This window comes from Lolium rigidum, unplaced genomic scaffold (assembly GCF_022539505.1).
Source record: "Lolium rigidum isolate FL_2022 unplaced genomic scaffold, APGP_CSIRO_Lrig_0.1 contig_11229_1, whole genome shotgun sequence".
Lineage (NCBI taxonomy): Eukaryota > Viridiplantae > Streptophyta > Magnoliopsida > Poales > Poaceae > Lolium > Lolium rigidum.
This window is the reverse complement of record NW_025899804.1, coordinates 198673-214771: the sequence shown is the minus strand read 5'-3', so window position 1 is coordinate 214771 and position 16099 is coordinate 198673. Positions and strand designations below refer to the sequence as shown.

Sequence of the window (16099 nt, the reverse complement as noted above, 5' to 3'; positions counted from 1 at the left end):
TTTGAAAACCATCCCCGGATGTAGAAACAAAAACAGAGGGAGTAGTTTGTCTGCGTCTTCTTCTTCCTGCACGCTAGCCTGATGGTGAGGGTTCTGGCTTTTCTAGTGCTCCTGTGCCTAGTGGCCTTTTCGTTGGCCAGCGGCGCTGAAGCGGGAAAGAGAGTCGGTGTGTACAACCTTAGGAAAGGGAATTTCTCTGTCAAGATGACCAACTGGGGCGCCACTATCATGTCAATCGCCCTTCCTGATTCCAAAGGTACGATGATCAAAGTAGGTTTTGATACTCGGAAAATCATGTAGCCTCTAAAGTTGCCATGGGTAATGGGTTGAGTCTTACACTGGTACAATAATTATGTTTTGATACTCAGAAAATCAAAAAATTATTTATACGATAACCGTAGGAGTTAGGTTTCATAACTATATATTTTTCGGTTAATAAATACACAATGTTATAGATATTGATATCTCATGTGAATATTTGATTATTAGGAACATGATAGAAGAAAATATTGGAAAAAGTTCCTTTAACCAATCTTGAACATTTTGTTAGCCACTAATAATATAAATTAGCAAACCTTGAATGTACGTGTTTGCTAAAGAAACTATGTATTTAAAACGGAATGAAGTAGTACATGTTACCTTTCCGATGGTCCACGTGTCATAGGGAACAAATGATATTTATTTTCTTATTAAATATTCATTGACAAACTATGTGTCCATTAGGAATAAGTTTGATATTCCAACCCATCAATAATTAGGTTACTAAATGAATTTTGCCTTTTGCAAAACATTTACTCATATAAAGGGTTTCCTTATCAACTCAATAGGACACATCAAGGTGATACAAAGAAATGAGTTACACCTGTCCTCTGCCTAGCAAAGATACACACAACCCGCAAAACAAGAAAAAAAATTAACATGCACCTGTGACACACGACATAGAGGATAAAGCAGCCTAAGGCGACCAAGGACCATACGAGTAGATTGTGGGCAGGGTCTCTAAACCCATGGGTAATATTTTCATGTTTAATGGACTAAGCCATTTGTTGCAAAATATAGTGTTTGTGCAGTGTGCGCGACTTGCATAAGTTATAAGGCGCAAGCTGATAATTTCTCTTCCTACTCTAGGTGGTCACAGGGGATTCAGCAAAGTCATATGGACGGTGAAGGAGTACGTCGGCGGCGGCCACTCCCCATACATCACATTGTTCTACCACATCTTCGACGGAGAACAAGGTGCGTGATCTGATATCAGTGATCCTCTCTGTTCCAGAGTTATAATCGCCCGGGTAACATGATGCTTACGACTGGTGATTGGCAAGCAGGATTTCCTGGAGATTTGGAGGTGTACGCAACGTACCAATTGTCGAGCCCGTACACCCTGAGCGTTCGCACGAACGCGACGGCTCTCAACAAGGCCACGCCGGTGAACTTCCTGCAGCACTTGTTGATGTCTACGGGAGCTTCTATTCTTGTAGACAGTGTTGGGCCTCCAAGAGCAGAGGTTTGTAGAACAGCAGCAAGTTTCCCTTAAGTGGATCACCCAAGGTTTATCGATCTCAGGGAGGAAGAGGTCAAAGATATCCCTCTCATGCAACCCTGCAACCACAAAGCAAGAAGTCTCTTGTGTCCCCAACACACCTAATAGGTGCACTAGTTCGGCGAAGAGATAGTGAAATACAGGTGGTATGAATAAGTAGTAGCAACGGCACCGGAAAAGTGCTTTGCCCGGGACAATAAACAAGCAGTAGTAACGCAGCAGTAGTAACGCAGTAGAAACAAGTAAACAAGCAGCGATAGCGATATTTAGGAACAAGGCCTAGGGATTAGACTTTCACTAGTGGACACTCTCAACATTGATCACATAACAGAATAGATAAATGCATACTCTACACTCTTGTTGGATGATGAACACATTGCGTAGGATTACACGAACCCTCAATGCCGGAGTTAACAAGCTCCACAATAATGCTCATATTTTAGTAACCTTTAGTGTAAGATAGATCAAAAGACTAAACCAAGTACTAGCATAGCATGCACACTTGTCACCTTCATGCATATGTAGGAGGAATAGATCACATCAATATTATCATAGCAATAGTTAACTTCGCAATCTACAAGAGATCATGATCATAGCATAAACCAAGTACTAACACGGTGCACACACTGTCACCTTTGCACACGTGCAGGAGGAATAAAACTACTTTAATAACACATCACTAGAGTAGCACATAGATAAATTGTGATACAAAATACATTGCAATCATAAAGAGATATAAATAAGCACTTCACTACGCCATTCAACAGTGAATAAGTATTCTGTGAAATATAGCCTAAGAGACCCACACGGTGCACACACTGTCACCTTTACACACGTGGGACAAGGAGTCTCCGGAGATCACATAGGTAAAACTCACTTGACTAGCATAATGACATCTAGATTACAAGCATCATCATATGAATCTCAATCATGTAGGGCAGCTCATGAGATTATTGTATTGAAGTACATAGGAGAGAGATGAACCACATAGCTACCGGTACAGCCCCGAGCCTCGATGGAGAACTACTCCCTCCTCATGGGAGCAGCAGCGGTGATGAAGATGGCGGTGGAGATGGCAGCGGTGTCGATGGAGAAGCCTTCCGGGGGCACTTCCCCGCTCCGGCAGGGTGCCGGAACAGAGACTCCTGTCCCCCAGATCTTGGCTTCGCGATAGCGGCGGCTCTGGAAGGTTTTCCGTATCGTGGTTTTTCGCATCAGGGGTTTCGCGACGGAGGCTTTATATAGGCGAAGAGGCGGCGCAGGAGGGTCGAAGGGGTGGCCACACCATATGGCGGCGCGGCCAGGGCTTGGGCCGCGCCGGCCTATGGTCTGGGGGCCCAGTGCCCCCCCTCTGGTCCTTCCGGGTGTTACGGATGCTTCCGGTGAAAATAGGAACCTGGGTCTTCGTTTCGTCCAATTCCGAGAATATTTCGTTACTAGGATTTCTGAAACCAAAAACAGCAGAAAACAGGAACTGCCACTTCGGCATCTTGTTAATAGGTTAGTTCCAGAAAATGCACGAATATGACATAAAGTGTGCATAAAACATGTAGGTATCATCAATAATATGGCATAGAACATAAGAAATTATCGATACGTCGGAGACGTATCAAGCATCCCCAAGCTTAGTTCTGCTCGTCCCGAGCAGGTAAAACGATAACAAAGATAATTTCTGAAGTGATATGCCATCATAACCTTGATCATACTATTTGTAAACATATGTAGTGAATGCAGCGATCAAAACAATGGTAATGACATGAGTAAACAAGTGAATCATAAAGCAAAGAATTTTCATGAATAGTACTTCAAGACAAGTATTAATAAGTCTTGCATAAGAGTTAACTCATAAAGCAATAAATCATAGTAAAGGTATTGAAGCAACACAAAGGAAGATTAAGTTTCAGCGGTTGCTTTCAACTTGTAACATGTATATCTCATGGATAATTTTCAACATAGAGTAATATAACAAGTACAATATGCAAATATGTAAGAATCAATGCACAGTTCACACAAGTGTTTGCTTCTTGAGGTGGAGAGAGATAGGTGAACTGACTCAACATAAAAGTAAAAAGAATGGTCCTTCAAAGAGGAAAGCATCGATTGCTATATTTGTGCTAGAGCTTTTATTTTGAAAGCATGAAACAATTTTGTCAACGGTAGTAATAAAGCATATGAGTTATGTAAATTATATCTTACAAGTTGCAAGCCTCATGCATAGTATACTAATAGTGCCCGCACCTTGTCCTAATTAACTTGGACTACCGGATCTTTGCAATGCACATGTTTTGACCAAGTGTCACAATGGGGTACCTCCATGCCGCTCGTACAAAGGTCTAAGGAGAAAGCTCGCATTTTGGATTTCTCGCTTTTGATTATTCTCAACTTAGACATCCATACCGGGACAACATGGACAACGAGATAATGGACTCCTCTTTAATGCATAAGCATGTGGCAACAATTATTATTCTCATATGAGATTGAGGATATATGTCCAAACTGAAACTTCCACCATGAATCATGGCTTTAGTTAGCGGCCCAAAGTTCTTCTCTAACAATATGCATGCTCCAACCATGAAGGTGGTAGATCTCTCTTGCTTCGGACAAGACGGACATGCATAGCAACTCACATGATATTCAACAAAGAATAGTTGATGGCGTCCCCGAAACATGGTTATCGCACAACAAGCAACTTAATAAGAGATAAAGTGCATAAGTACATATTCAATACCACAATAGTTTTTAAGCTATTTGTCCCATGAGCTATATATTGCAAAGGTGAATGATGGAATTTTAAAGGTAGCACTCAAGCAATTTACTTTGGAATGGCGGATAAATACCATGTAGTAGGTAGGTATGGTGGACACAAATGGCATAGTGGTTGGCTCAAGTATTTTGGATGCATGAGAAGTATTCCCTCTCGATACAAGGTTTAGGCTAGCAAGGTTATTTGAAACAAACACAAGGATGAATGGTACAGCAAAACTCACATAAAAGACATATGGTAAACATTATAAGACTCCATACCGTCTTCCTTGTTGTTCAAAACTCAATACTAGATGTTATCTAGACTCTAGAGAAACCAAATATGCAAACCAAATTAGCAAGCTCTAAGTATTTCTTCATTAATAGGTGCAAATCATATGATGCAAGAGCTTAAACATGAGCACAACAATTGCCAAGTATCAAATTATCCAAGACATTATAGCAATTTACTACATGTATCATTTTCCAATTCCAACCATATAACAATTTAACGAAGAAGAAACTTCGCCATGAATACTATGAGTAGAGCCTAAGGACATATTTGTCCATATGCTACAGCGGAGCGTGTCTCTCTCCCATAAAGTGAATGCTAGGATCCATTTTATTCAAACAAAAACAAAAACAAAAACAAATCGACGCTCCAAGCAAACTACATAAGATGTGACGGAATAAAAATATAGTTTCAGGGGAGGAACCTGATAATGTTGTCGATGAAGAAGGGGATGCCTTGGGCATCCCCAAGCTTAGACGCTTGAGTCTTCTTAATATATGCGAGGGTGAACCACCGGGGCATCCCCAAGCTTAGAGCTTTCACTCTCCTTGATCATATTGCATCATACTCCTCTCTTGATCCTTGAAAACTTCCTCCACACCAAACTCGAAACAACTCATTAGAGGGTTAGTGCATAATAAAAATTCACATGTTCAGAGGTGACACAATCATTCTTAACACTTCTGGACATTGCATAAAGCTACTTGGACATTAATGGATCAAAGAAATTCATCCAACATAGCAAAAGAGGCAATGCGAAATAAAAGACAGAATCTGTCAAAACAGAACAGTCCGTAAAGATGGATTTTATTAGGCCACCAGACTTGCTCAAATGAAAATTCTCATATTGAATGAAAGTTGCGTACATATCTTAGGATCATGCACGTAAATTGGCTTAATTTTCTGAGCTACCTACAGGGAGATAGACCCAGATTCGTGACAGCAAAGAAATCTGGAACTGCGCAGTAATCCAAATCTAGTGCTTACTTTTCTATCAAAGACTTTACTTGGCACAACAAAACTCAAAACTAAGATAAGGAGAGGTTGCTACAGTAGTAAACAACTTCCAAGACACAAATATAAAACAAAAATACTGGAGTAAAATAACACATGGGTTATCTCCCAAGAAGTTCTTTCTTTATAGCCATTAAGATGGGCTCAGCAGTTTTTATGATGCACTCGCAAGAGATAGTATGTGAAGCAAAAGAGAGCATCAAGAGGCAAATTCAAAACAAATTTAAGCCTAACATGCTTCCTATGCATAGGAATCTTGTAAATAAACAAGTTCATGAAGAGCAAAGTAACAAGCATAGAAAGATATAACAAGTGTAGCTTCAAAAATTTCAGCACATAGAGAGGCATTTTAGTAACATGAAAATTTCTACAACCATATTTTCCTCTCTCATAATAACTTTCAGTAGCATCATGAGCAAACTCAACAATATAACTATCACATAAAGCATTCTTATCATGAGTCTCATGCATAAAATTATTACTCTCCACATAAGCATAATCAATTTTATTAGTAATTGCGGGAGCAAATTCAACAAAGTAGCTATCATTATTATTCTCATCAAGTGTAGGAGGCATAGTATAATCACAATAAAATTTACTCTCCATAGTAGGTTGTACCAAAAGACCACTATTATAATCATCATTAATAGGAGGCAAAGTATCATCAAAGAAAATTTTCTCCTCAATGCTTGGGGGACTAAAAACATCATGAAAACCAGCTTCCCCAAGCTTAGAACTTTCTACATTATTATCAACAATGGTGTTCAAAGCGTTCATACTAATATTACTACCAAGCATGCAAATAAGATTCCATAGGTTTTTTAATTTTCGCATCAAACAATCCATGTTTTAAATCAGGAAATAGAATAAGAAGCTCATTGTTGTCCATTATGCCAAACTAGTGTAAACAAGAAACAAAAAGATGCAATTGCAGGATCTAAAGGAAATAGCTTCGAGCACACACACAACGGCGCGGAAAAATACTTTACACGGGACCGGTGTATGAGAGCCTTTTACCTTTCCTCCCCGGCAACGAGCGCCAGAAAAGTGCTTGATGTCTACGGGAGCTTCTATTCTTGTAGACAGTGTTGGGCCTCCAAGAGCGAGAGGTTTGTAGAACAGCAGACAAGTTTCCCTTAAGTGGATCACCCAAGGTTTATCGATCTCGGGGAGGAAGAGGTCAAAGATATCCCTCTCATGCAACCCCGCAACCACAAAGCAAGAAGTCTCTTGTGTCCCCAACACACCTAATAGGTGCACTAGTTCGGCGAAGAGATAGTGAAATACAGGTGGTATGAATAAGTAGTAGCAACGGCACCGGAAAAGTGCTTTGCCCGGGACGAGTAAACAAGCAGTAGTAACGCAGCAGTAGTAACGCAATAGAAACAAGTAAACAAGCAGCGATAGCGATATTTAGGAACAAGGCCTAGGGATTAGACTTTCACTAGTGGACACTCTCAACATTGATCACATAACAGAATAGATAAATGCATACTCTACACTCTTGTTGGATGATGAACACATTGCGTAGGATTACACGAACCCTCAATGCCGGAGTTAACAAGCTCCACAATAATGCTCATATTTTAGTAACCTTTAGTGTAAGATAGATCAAAAGACTAAACCAAGTACTAGCATAGCATGCACACTTGTCACCTTCATGCATATGTAGGAGGAATAGATCACATCAATATTATCATAGCAATAGTTAACTTCGCAATCTACAAGAGATCATGATCATAGCATAAACCAAGTACTAACACGGTGCACACACTTGTCACCTTTGCACACGTGCGGGAGGAATAAAACTACTTTAATAACACATCACTAGAGTAGCACATAGATAAATTGTGATACAAAATACATTGCAATCATAAAGAGATATAAATAAGCACTTCACTACGCCATTCAACGAGTGAATAAGTATTACGTGAAATATAGCCTAAGAGACCCACACGGTGCACACACTCGTCACCTTTACACACGTGGGACAAGGAGTCTCCGGAGATCACATAGGTAAAACTCACTTGACTAGCATAATGACATCTAGATTACAAGCATCATCATATGAATCTCAATCATGTAGGGCAGCTCATGAGATTATTGTATTGAAGTACATAGGAGAGAGATGAACCACATAGCTATCGGTACAGCCCCGAGCCTCGATGGAGAACTACTCCCTCCTCATGGGAGCAGCAGCGGTGATGAAGATGGCGGTGGAGATGGCAGCGGTGTCGATGGAGAAGCCTTCCGGGGCACTTCCCGCTCCGGCAGGTGCCGGAACGGAGAATCCTGTCCCCCGGATCTTGGCTTCGCGATGGCGGCGGCTCCGGAAGGTTTTCCGTATCGTGGTTTTTCGCATCGGGGGTTTCGCGACGGAGGCTTTATATAGGCGAAGAGGCGGCGCAGGAGGGTCGAAGGGTGGCCACACCATATGGCGGCGCGGCCAGGGCCCGGGCCGCGCCGGCCTATGGTCCGGGGGCCCGGTGCCCCCTCTCGGTCCTTCCCGGGTGTTCGGATGCTTCCGGTGAAAATAGGAACCCGGGTCTTCGTTTCGTCCAATTTCGAGAATATTTCGTTACTAGGATTTCTGAAACCAAAAACAGCGAGAAAACAGGAACCGGCACTTCGGCATCTTGTTAATAGGTTAGTTCCAGAAAATGCACGAATATGACATAAAGTGTGCATAAAACATGTAGGTATCATCAATAATATGGCATAGAACATAAGAAATTATCGATACGTCGGAGACGTATCACCTGTACCTGAACCTTGGCGGGCAGGGCAGCGGCGACGTGCTGGGCCACACGCTCCAGCTCTCGGCGTCGCGGTACATCCCGTTGGACGACGAGCTCCTGCCGTCCTCCGGCAGGGTGGACCCGGTCGCCGGTACCAACTACGACTTCCGGACGCCGACGCCGATCGGCGCGCGCATCCGTCATGTCAGCAGAGGCAAGGGCCTCGTCGGGTACTGATGTCTACGGGTGCTTCTATTGTTGTAGACAGTGTTGGGCCTCCAAGAGCAGAGGTTTGTAGAACAGCAGCAAGTTTCCCTTAAGTGGATCACCAAGGTTTATCGAACTCAGGGAGGAAGAGGTCAAAGATATCCCTCTCATGCAACCCTGCAACCACGAGCAAGAAGTCTCTTGTGTCCCCAACACACCTAATAGGTGCACTAGTTCGGCGAAGAGATAGTGAAATACAGGTGGTATGAATAAATGCGAGCAGTAGCAACGGCACCAGAAAAGTGATTTGCTGTCCAGGACTGGTGTGTGGTTGATGGTGGTAATATTGCAGGAAGTATAGATGCGATAAAACAAGTAAACAAACAGCGATAGCAGTATTTAGGAACAAGGCCTAGGGATCATACTTTCGCTAGTGGACACTCTCAACATTGATCACATAACAGAATAAATAAATAGATGCTAGACTCTACACTCTCTTGTTGGATGATGAACACCACTAACTGTGTAGGATTACACGAACCCTCAATGCCGGAGTTAACAAGCTCCACAATATTCAATGTTCATGTTTAAATAACCTTAGAGTGCATGACAGATCAACATAACCAAACCAAGTACTAACATAGCATACACACTGTCACCTTCACACTACGAAAGGAGGAATAGATCACATCAATACTATCATAGCAATAGTTAACTTCATAATCTACAAGAGATCACAATCATAGCCTACGCCAAGTACTACACGATGCACACACTGTCACCATTACACCGTGCAGGAGGAATAAACTACTTTAATAACATCACAAGAGTAGCACACATATAAATTGTGATACAAAACACATTGCAATCATAAATGGATATAAATAAGCACTTCACTATGCCATTCATAACAGTGAATAAGTATTCTGTGAAATATAGCCTAAGAGACCCACACGGTGCACACACTCGTCACCTTTACACACGTGGGACAAGGAGTCTCCGGAGATCACATAAGTAAAATCCACTTGACTAGCATAATGACATCTAGATTACAAGCATCATCATATGAATCTCAATCATGTAAGGCAGCTCATGAGATTATTGTATTGAAGCACATAGGAGAGAGATTAACCACATAGCTACCGGTACAGCCCCGAGCCTCGATGGAGAACTACTCCCTCCTCATGGGAGACAGCAGCGTTGATGAAGATGGCGGTGGTGTCGATGGAGGAGCCTTCCGGGGGCACTTCCCCGTCCCGGCGGCGTGCCGGAACGGAGACTCTGTCCCCCGGATCTTGGCTTCGCGATGGCGGCGGCTGCGGAAGGTTTTCTCTGGTTTCATCGAACGTGTCGAGGTTTTTAGGTCGGGGACCTTTATATAGGCGAAGAGGCGGAGTCGGAGGGTCGACGAGGCGACGACACACTAGGGGCGCGGCCAAGGCCCGGGCCGCGCCACCCTGTCGTCCGGGGCCCACAGGGCCCTCCTCTGGCGGCTCTCGGGTGTTCTGGAAGCTTCGTGGAAAAATAGGATGCTGGGCTTTGATTTCGTCCGATTCCGAGAATATTTCCTTACTAGGATTTCTGGAACCAAAAACAGCAGAAAACAGCAACTGGCCCTTCGGCATCTCGTCAATAGGTTAGTTCCGGAAAATGCATAAATACGACATAAAGTATGCATAAAACATGTAGATATCATCAATAATGTGGCATGGAACATAAGAAATTATCGATACGTCGGAGACGTATCAGCATCCCCAAGCTTAGTTCCTGCTCGTCCCGAGCAGGTAAACGATAACAAAGATAAGTTCTAGAGTGACATGCCATCATAACCTTGATCATACTATTGTAAACACATGTAATGAATGCAGCGATCAAAACAATGGTAATGACATGAGTAAACAACTGAATCATAAAGCAAAGACTTTTCATGAATAGTACTTTCAAGACAAGCATCAATAAGTCCTGCATAAGAGTTAACTCATAAAGCAATAATTCAAAGTAAAAGGTATTGAAGCAACATAAAGGAAGATTAAGTTTCAGCGGTTGCTTTCAACTTGTAACATGTATATCTCATGGGTAATTGTCAACATAGAGTAATATAAGAAATGCAATATGCAAGTATGTAAGAATCAATGCACAGTTAACACAAGTGTTTGCTTCTAAGACAGAAGGAAATGGGTGGACTGACTCAACATAAAAGTAAAAGAATGGTCCTTCAAAGAGGAAAGCATCGATTGCTATATTTGTGCTAGAGCTTTTATTTTGAAAACATGAAACAATTTTGTCAACGGTAGTAATAAAGCATATGTGTTATGTAAATTATATCTTACAAGTTGCAAGCCTCATGCATAGTATACTAATAGTGCCCGCACCTTGTCCTAATTAGCTCGGATTACCGGGATTATCATCGCAATACACATGTTTTAACCAAGTGTCACAAAGGGGTACCTCTATCCCGCTCGTACAAAGGTCTAAGGAGAAAGCTCGCATTTGGATTTCTCGCTTTTGATTATTCTCAACTTAGACATCCATACCGGGACAACATAGACAACAGATAATGGACTCCTCTTTAATGCATAAGCATGTAGCAACAATTAATGTTCTCATATGAGATTGAGGATATATGTCCAAAACTGAAACTTCCACCATGATTCATGGCTTTAGTTAGCGGCCCAATGTTCTTCTCTAACAATATGCATGCTCTAACCATTAAATGAGTGGTAAATCTCCCTTACTTCGGACAAGACGGACATGCATAGCAACTCACATGATATTCAACAAAGAGTAGTTGATGGCGTCCCCGGGAACATGGTTATCGCACAACAAGCAACTTAATAAGAGATAAAGTGCATAAGTACATATTCAATACCACAATAGTTTTTAAGCTATTTGTCCCATGAGCTATATATTGCAAAGGTAAAGAATGGAAATTTTAAAGGTAGCACTCAAGCAATTTACTTTGGAATGGCGGAGAAATATCATGTAGTAGGTAGGTATGGTGGACACAAATGGCATAGTGGTTGGCTCAAGGATTTTGGATGCATGAGAAGTAATCCCTCTCGATACAAGGTTTAGGCTAGCAAGGTTATTTGAAACAAACACAAGGATGAACCGGTGCAGCAAAACTCACATAAAAGACATATTTTAAACATTATAATACTCTACACCGTCTTCCTTGTTGTTCAAACTCAATACTAGAAATTATCTAGACTTTAGAGAGACCAATTATGCAAACAAAATTTTAGCAAGCTCTATGTATTTCTTCATTAATAGGTGCAAAGTATATGATGCAAGAGCTTAAACATGAGCACAACAATTGCCAAGTATCAAATTATTCAAGACATTTTAGAATTACTACATGTAGCATTTCCCGATTCCAACCATATAACAATTTAACGAAGAAGATTCAACCTTCGCCATGAATACTATGAGTAAAGCCTAAGGACATATTTGTCCATATGCAACAGCGGAGCGTGTATCTCTCCCACACAATGAATGCTAGGATCCATTTTATTCAAACAAAACAAAAACAAAAACAAACCGACGCTCCAAGCAAAGCACATAAGATGTGATGGAATAAAAATATAGTTTCAGGGGAGGAACCTGATAAGTTGTCGATGAAGAAGGGAATGCCTTGGGCATCCCCAAGCTTAGACGCTTGAGTCTTCTTAAAATATGCAGGGATGAACCACGGGGGCATCCCCAAGCTTAGACTTTTCACTCTTCTTGATCATAGTATATCATCCTCCTCTCTTGACCCTTGAAAACTTCCTCCACACCAAACTCGAAACAAACTCATTAGAGGGTTAGTGCATAATCAAAAATTCACATGTTCAGAGGTGACACAATCATTCTTAACACTTCTGGACATTGCACAAAGCTACTGGACAGTAATAAAACAAAGAAATCCATCCAACATAGCAAAAGAGGCAATGCGAAATAAAAGGCAGAATCTGTCAAAACAGAACAGTCCGTAAAGACGAATTTTATTGAGGCACCATACTTGCTCAAATGAAAATGCTCAAATTGAATGAAAGTTGCGTACATATCTGAGGATCACTCACGTAAATTGGCATAATTTTCTGAGTTACCTACCGAGAATTAGGTCCAGATTCGTGACAGCAAGAAATCTGTTTCTGCGCAGAATCCAAATCTAGTATGAACCTTACTATCAAAGACTTTACTTGGCACAACAATGCAACAAAATTAAGATAAGGAGAGGTTGCTACAGTAGTAACAACTTCCAAGACACAAATACAAAATAAAAGTACTGTAGCAAAATAAACACATGGGTTATCTCCCAAGAAGTTCTTTTTTTATAGCCATTAAGATGGGCTCAGCAGTTTTAATGATGCACTCGCAAGAAATAGTAGTTGAAGCAAAAGAGAGCATCAAGAGGCAAATTTAAAATAAATTTAAGTCTAACATGCTTCCTATGCATAGGAGTCTTGTAAATAAACAAGTTCATGAAGAGCAAAGTAACAAGCATAGGAAGATAGAATAAGTGTAGCTTCAAAAATTTCAGCACATAGAGAGGCATTTTAGTAACATGAAAATTTCTACAACCATATTTTCCTCTCTCATAATAACTTTCAGTAGCAACATGAGCAAACTCAACAATATAACTATCACATAAAGCATTCTTATCATGAGTCTCATGCATAAAATTATTACTCTCCACATAGGCATAATCAATTTTATTAGTTGTAGTGGGAGCAAATTCAACAAAGTAGCTATCATTATTATTCTCATCATCAAATATAGGAGGCATATTGTAATCATAATCAAATTTATCCTCCATAACAAGCGGTACTAAAAGACTACTATCATTATAATCATCATAAATAGGAGGCAAAGTATCATCAAAGTAAATTTTCTCCTCAATGCTTGGGGGACTAAAAAGATCATGCTCATCAAAACCAGCTTCCCCAAGCTTAGAACTTTCTATATCATTAGCAACAATGGTGTTCAAAGCGTTCATACTAATATGTTCCATAGGTTTTTTAATTTTCGCATCAAACCATCCATGTCTTAAATCAGGAAATAGAATAAGAAGCCCATTGTTGTCCATTATGCCTAACTAGTGTAAACAAGAAACAAAAAGATGCAATTGCAGGATCTAAAGGAAATAGCTTCGAGCACACACACAACGGCGCCGGAAAAGTACTTTACCTGGGACCGGAGTATGAGAGCCTTTTACCTTTCCTCCCCGGCAACGGCGCCAGAAAAGTGCTTGATGTCTACGGGTGCTTCTATTCTTGTAGACAGTGTTGGGCCTCCAAGAGCAGAGGTTTGTAGAACAGCAACAAGTTTCCCTTAAGTGGATCACCCAAGGTTTATCGAACTCGGGGAGGAAGAGGTCAAAGATATCCCTCTCATGCAACCCTGCAACCACAAAGCAAGAAGTCTCTTGTGTCCCCAACACACCTAATAGGTGCACTAGTTCGGCGAAGAGATAGTGAAATACAGGTGGTATGAATAAATGCGAGCAGTAGCAACGGAACCAGAAAAGTGCTTTGCTGTCCAGGACTGGTGTGTGGTTGATGGTGGTAATATTGCAGGAAGTATAGATGCAGTAAAACAGTAAACAAACAGCGATAGCAGTATTTAGGAACAAGGCCTAGGGATCATACTTTCGCTAGTGGACACTCTCAACATTGATCACATGATAGAATAAATAAATAGATGCTAGACTCTACACTCTCTTGTTGGATGATGAACACCACTAACTGTGTAGGATTACACGAACCCTCAATGCCGGAGTTAACAAGCTCCACAATATTCAATGTTCATGTTTAAATAACCTTAGAGTGCATGACAGATCAACATAACCAAACCAAGTACTAACATAGCATGCACACCTGTCACCTTCACACTACGAAAGGAGGAATAGATCACATCAATACTATCATAGCAATAGTTAACTTCATAATCTACAAGAGATCACAATCATAGCCTACGCCAAGTACTACACGATGCACACACTCGTCACCATTACACCGTGCAAGAGGAATAAACTACTTTAATAACATCACTAGAGTAGCACACGGATAAATTGTGATACAAAACACATTGCAATCATAAAGGGATATAAATAAGCACTTCACTATGCCATTCATAACGGTGAATAAGTATTCTGTGAAATATAGCCTAAGAGACCCACACGGTGCACACACTTGTCACCTTTACACACGTGGGACAAGGAGTCTCCGGAGATCACATAAGTAAAATCCACTTGACTAGCATAATGACATCTAGATTACAAGCATCGTCATATGAATCTCAATCATGTAAGGCAGCTCGTGAGATTATTGTATTGAAGCACATAGGAGAGAGATAAACCACATAGCTACCGGTACAACCCCGAGCCTCGATGGAGAACTACACCCTCCTCATGGGAGACAGCAGCGTTGATGAAGATGGCGGTGGTGTCGATGGAGGAGCCTTCCGGGGGCACTTCCCCGTCCCGGCGGCGTGCCGGAACAGAGACTCCTGTCCCCCAGATCTTGGCTTCGCGATGGCGGCGGCTCTGGAAGGTTTTCTCTGGTTTCGTCGAACGTGTCAAGGTTTTTAGGTCAGGGACATTTATATAGGCGAAGAGGCGGAGTCGGAGGGTCGACGAGGCGACGACACACTAGGGGGGGCGCGGCCAAGGCCTGGGCCGCGCCACCCTGTCGTCTGGGGCCCACAGGGCCCTCCTCTGGCGGCTCTCGGGTGTTCTGGAAGCTTCGTGGAAAAATAGGATGCTGGGCGTTGATTTCGTCCGATTCCGAGAATATTTCCTTACTACGATTTCTGGAACCAAAAACAGCAGAAAACAGCAACTGGCCCTTCGGCATCTCGTCAATAGGTTAGTTCCAGAAAATGCATAAATACGACATAAAGTATGCATAAAACATGTAGATATCATCAATAATGTGGCATGGAACATAAGAAATTATCGATACGTCGGAGACGTATCAGGTACGACACCAGCTATGTGATCGGCGGTGACGGCATGCGGAAGGTGGCGGCGGTCCGGGACCGCAAGTCCGGCCGCGGGCTGGAGCTGTGGGCCAACCAGCCGGCGATGCAGCTCTACACCGGCAACGGGCTCAACAACACCATCAAGGGGAAGGGCGGCAAGGTGTACGAGCGGTACGGCGGGTTCTGCTTGGAGACGCAAGGCTACCCCGACGCCGTGAACCACCCCGAGTTCCCGTCGCAGACGCTCAGGCCTGGTCACGTGTATAAGCACGACATGGACTACAAGTTCTCATTCTAACTTTATTCTTACGGTAACTATTTTTATTTTGAACTATATGGGCCTAATTGCGTTTCGAAAATGAAAATGACTATTTGTTGATCGATCAAAATGGACGGTTGTTTATCTCAAATTGATGATTACAAATGTGACCGATATCCACAAACCACCGAGCCACATGACAATCGTACATGCTAACGTGAGAAAACATTGTTCTTGCCATGCATGGGATATATAATGGATTGACAGCAAGCAAATATCAAGGGGTCTCCTTTAATTCATAGGATTAAAAAATGTAGGAATAGGAATCATGTTGGAAATTC

At 41.9% G+C, this 16099-nt stretch overlaps 1 protein-coding gene across 1 annotated transcript; it reads left to right on the top strand.

Annotated features, from left to right (window-relative positions):
• Positions 1–204: 204 nt before the first annotated feature.
• On the top strand, positions 205–15797 carry LOC124680267 (galactose mutarotase-like). Its single transcript, XM_047215346.1, has 5 exons — positions 205–256; positions 1129–1236; positions 1326–1439; positions 8343–8556; positions 15497–15797. The coding sequence occupies exons 1-5, from the start codon at positions 205–207 to the stop codon at positions 15795–15797; spliced, it is 789 nt and encodes a 262-aa protein (XP_047071302.1).
• The last annotated feature ends 302 nt before the right edge of the window (positions 15798–16099 follow it).

Bases quoted from the DNA above. Each gene is read 5' to 3' on its own strand.
- LOC124680267 (XM_047215346.1), top strand. From the start codon at position 205: ATGACCAACTGGGGCGCCACTATCATGTCAATCGCCCTTCCTGATTCC. The intron at 257-1,128 runs GTACGATGATCA...TTCCTACTCTAG, and splicing joins CGCCCTTCCTGATTCCAAAG to GTGGTCACAGGGGATTCAGC. The intron at 1,440-8,342 runs AGCACTTGTTGA...CGTCGGAGACGT, and splicing joins CACGCCGGTGAACTTCCTGC to ATCACCTGTACCTGAACCTT.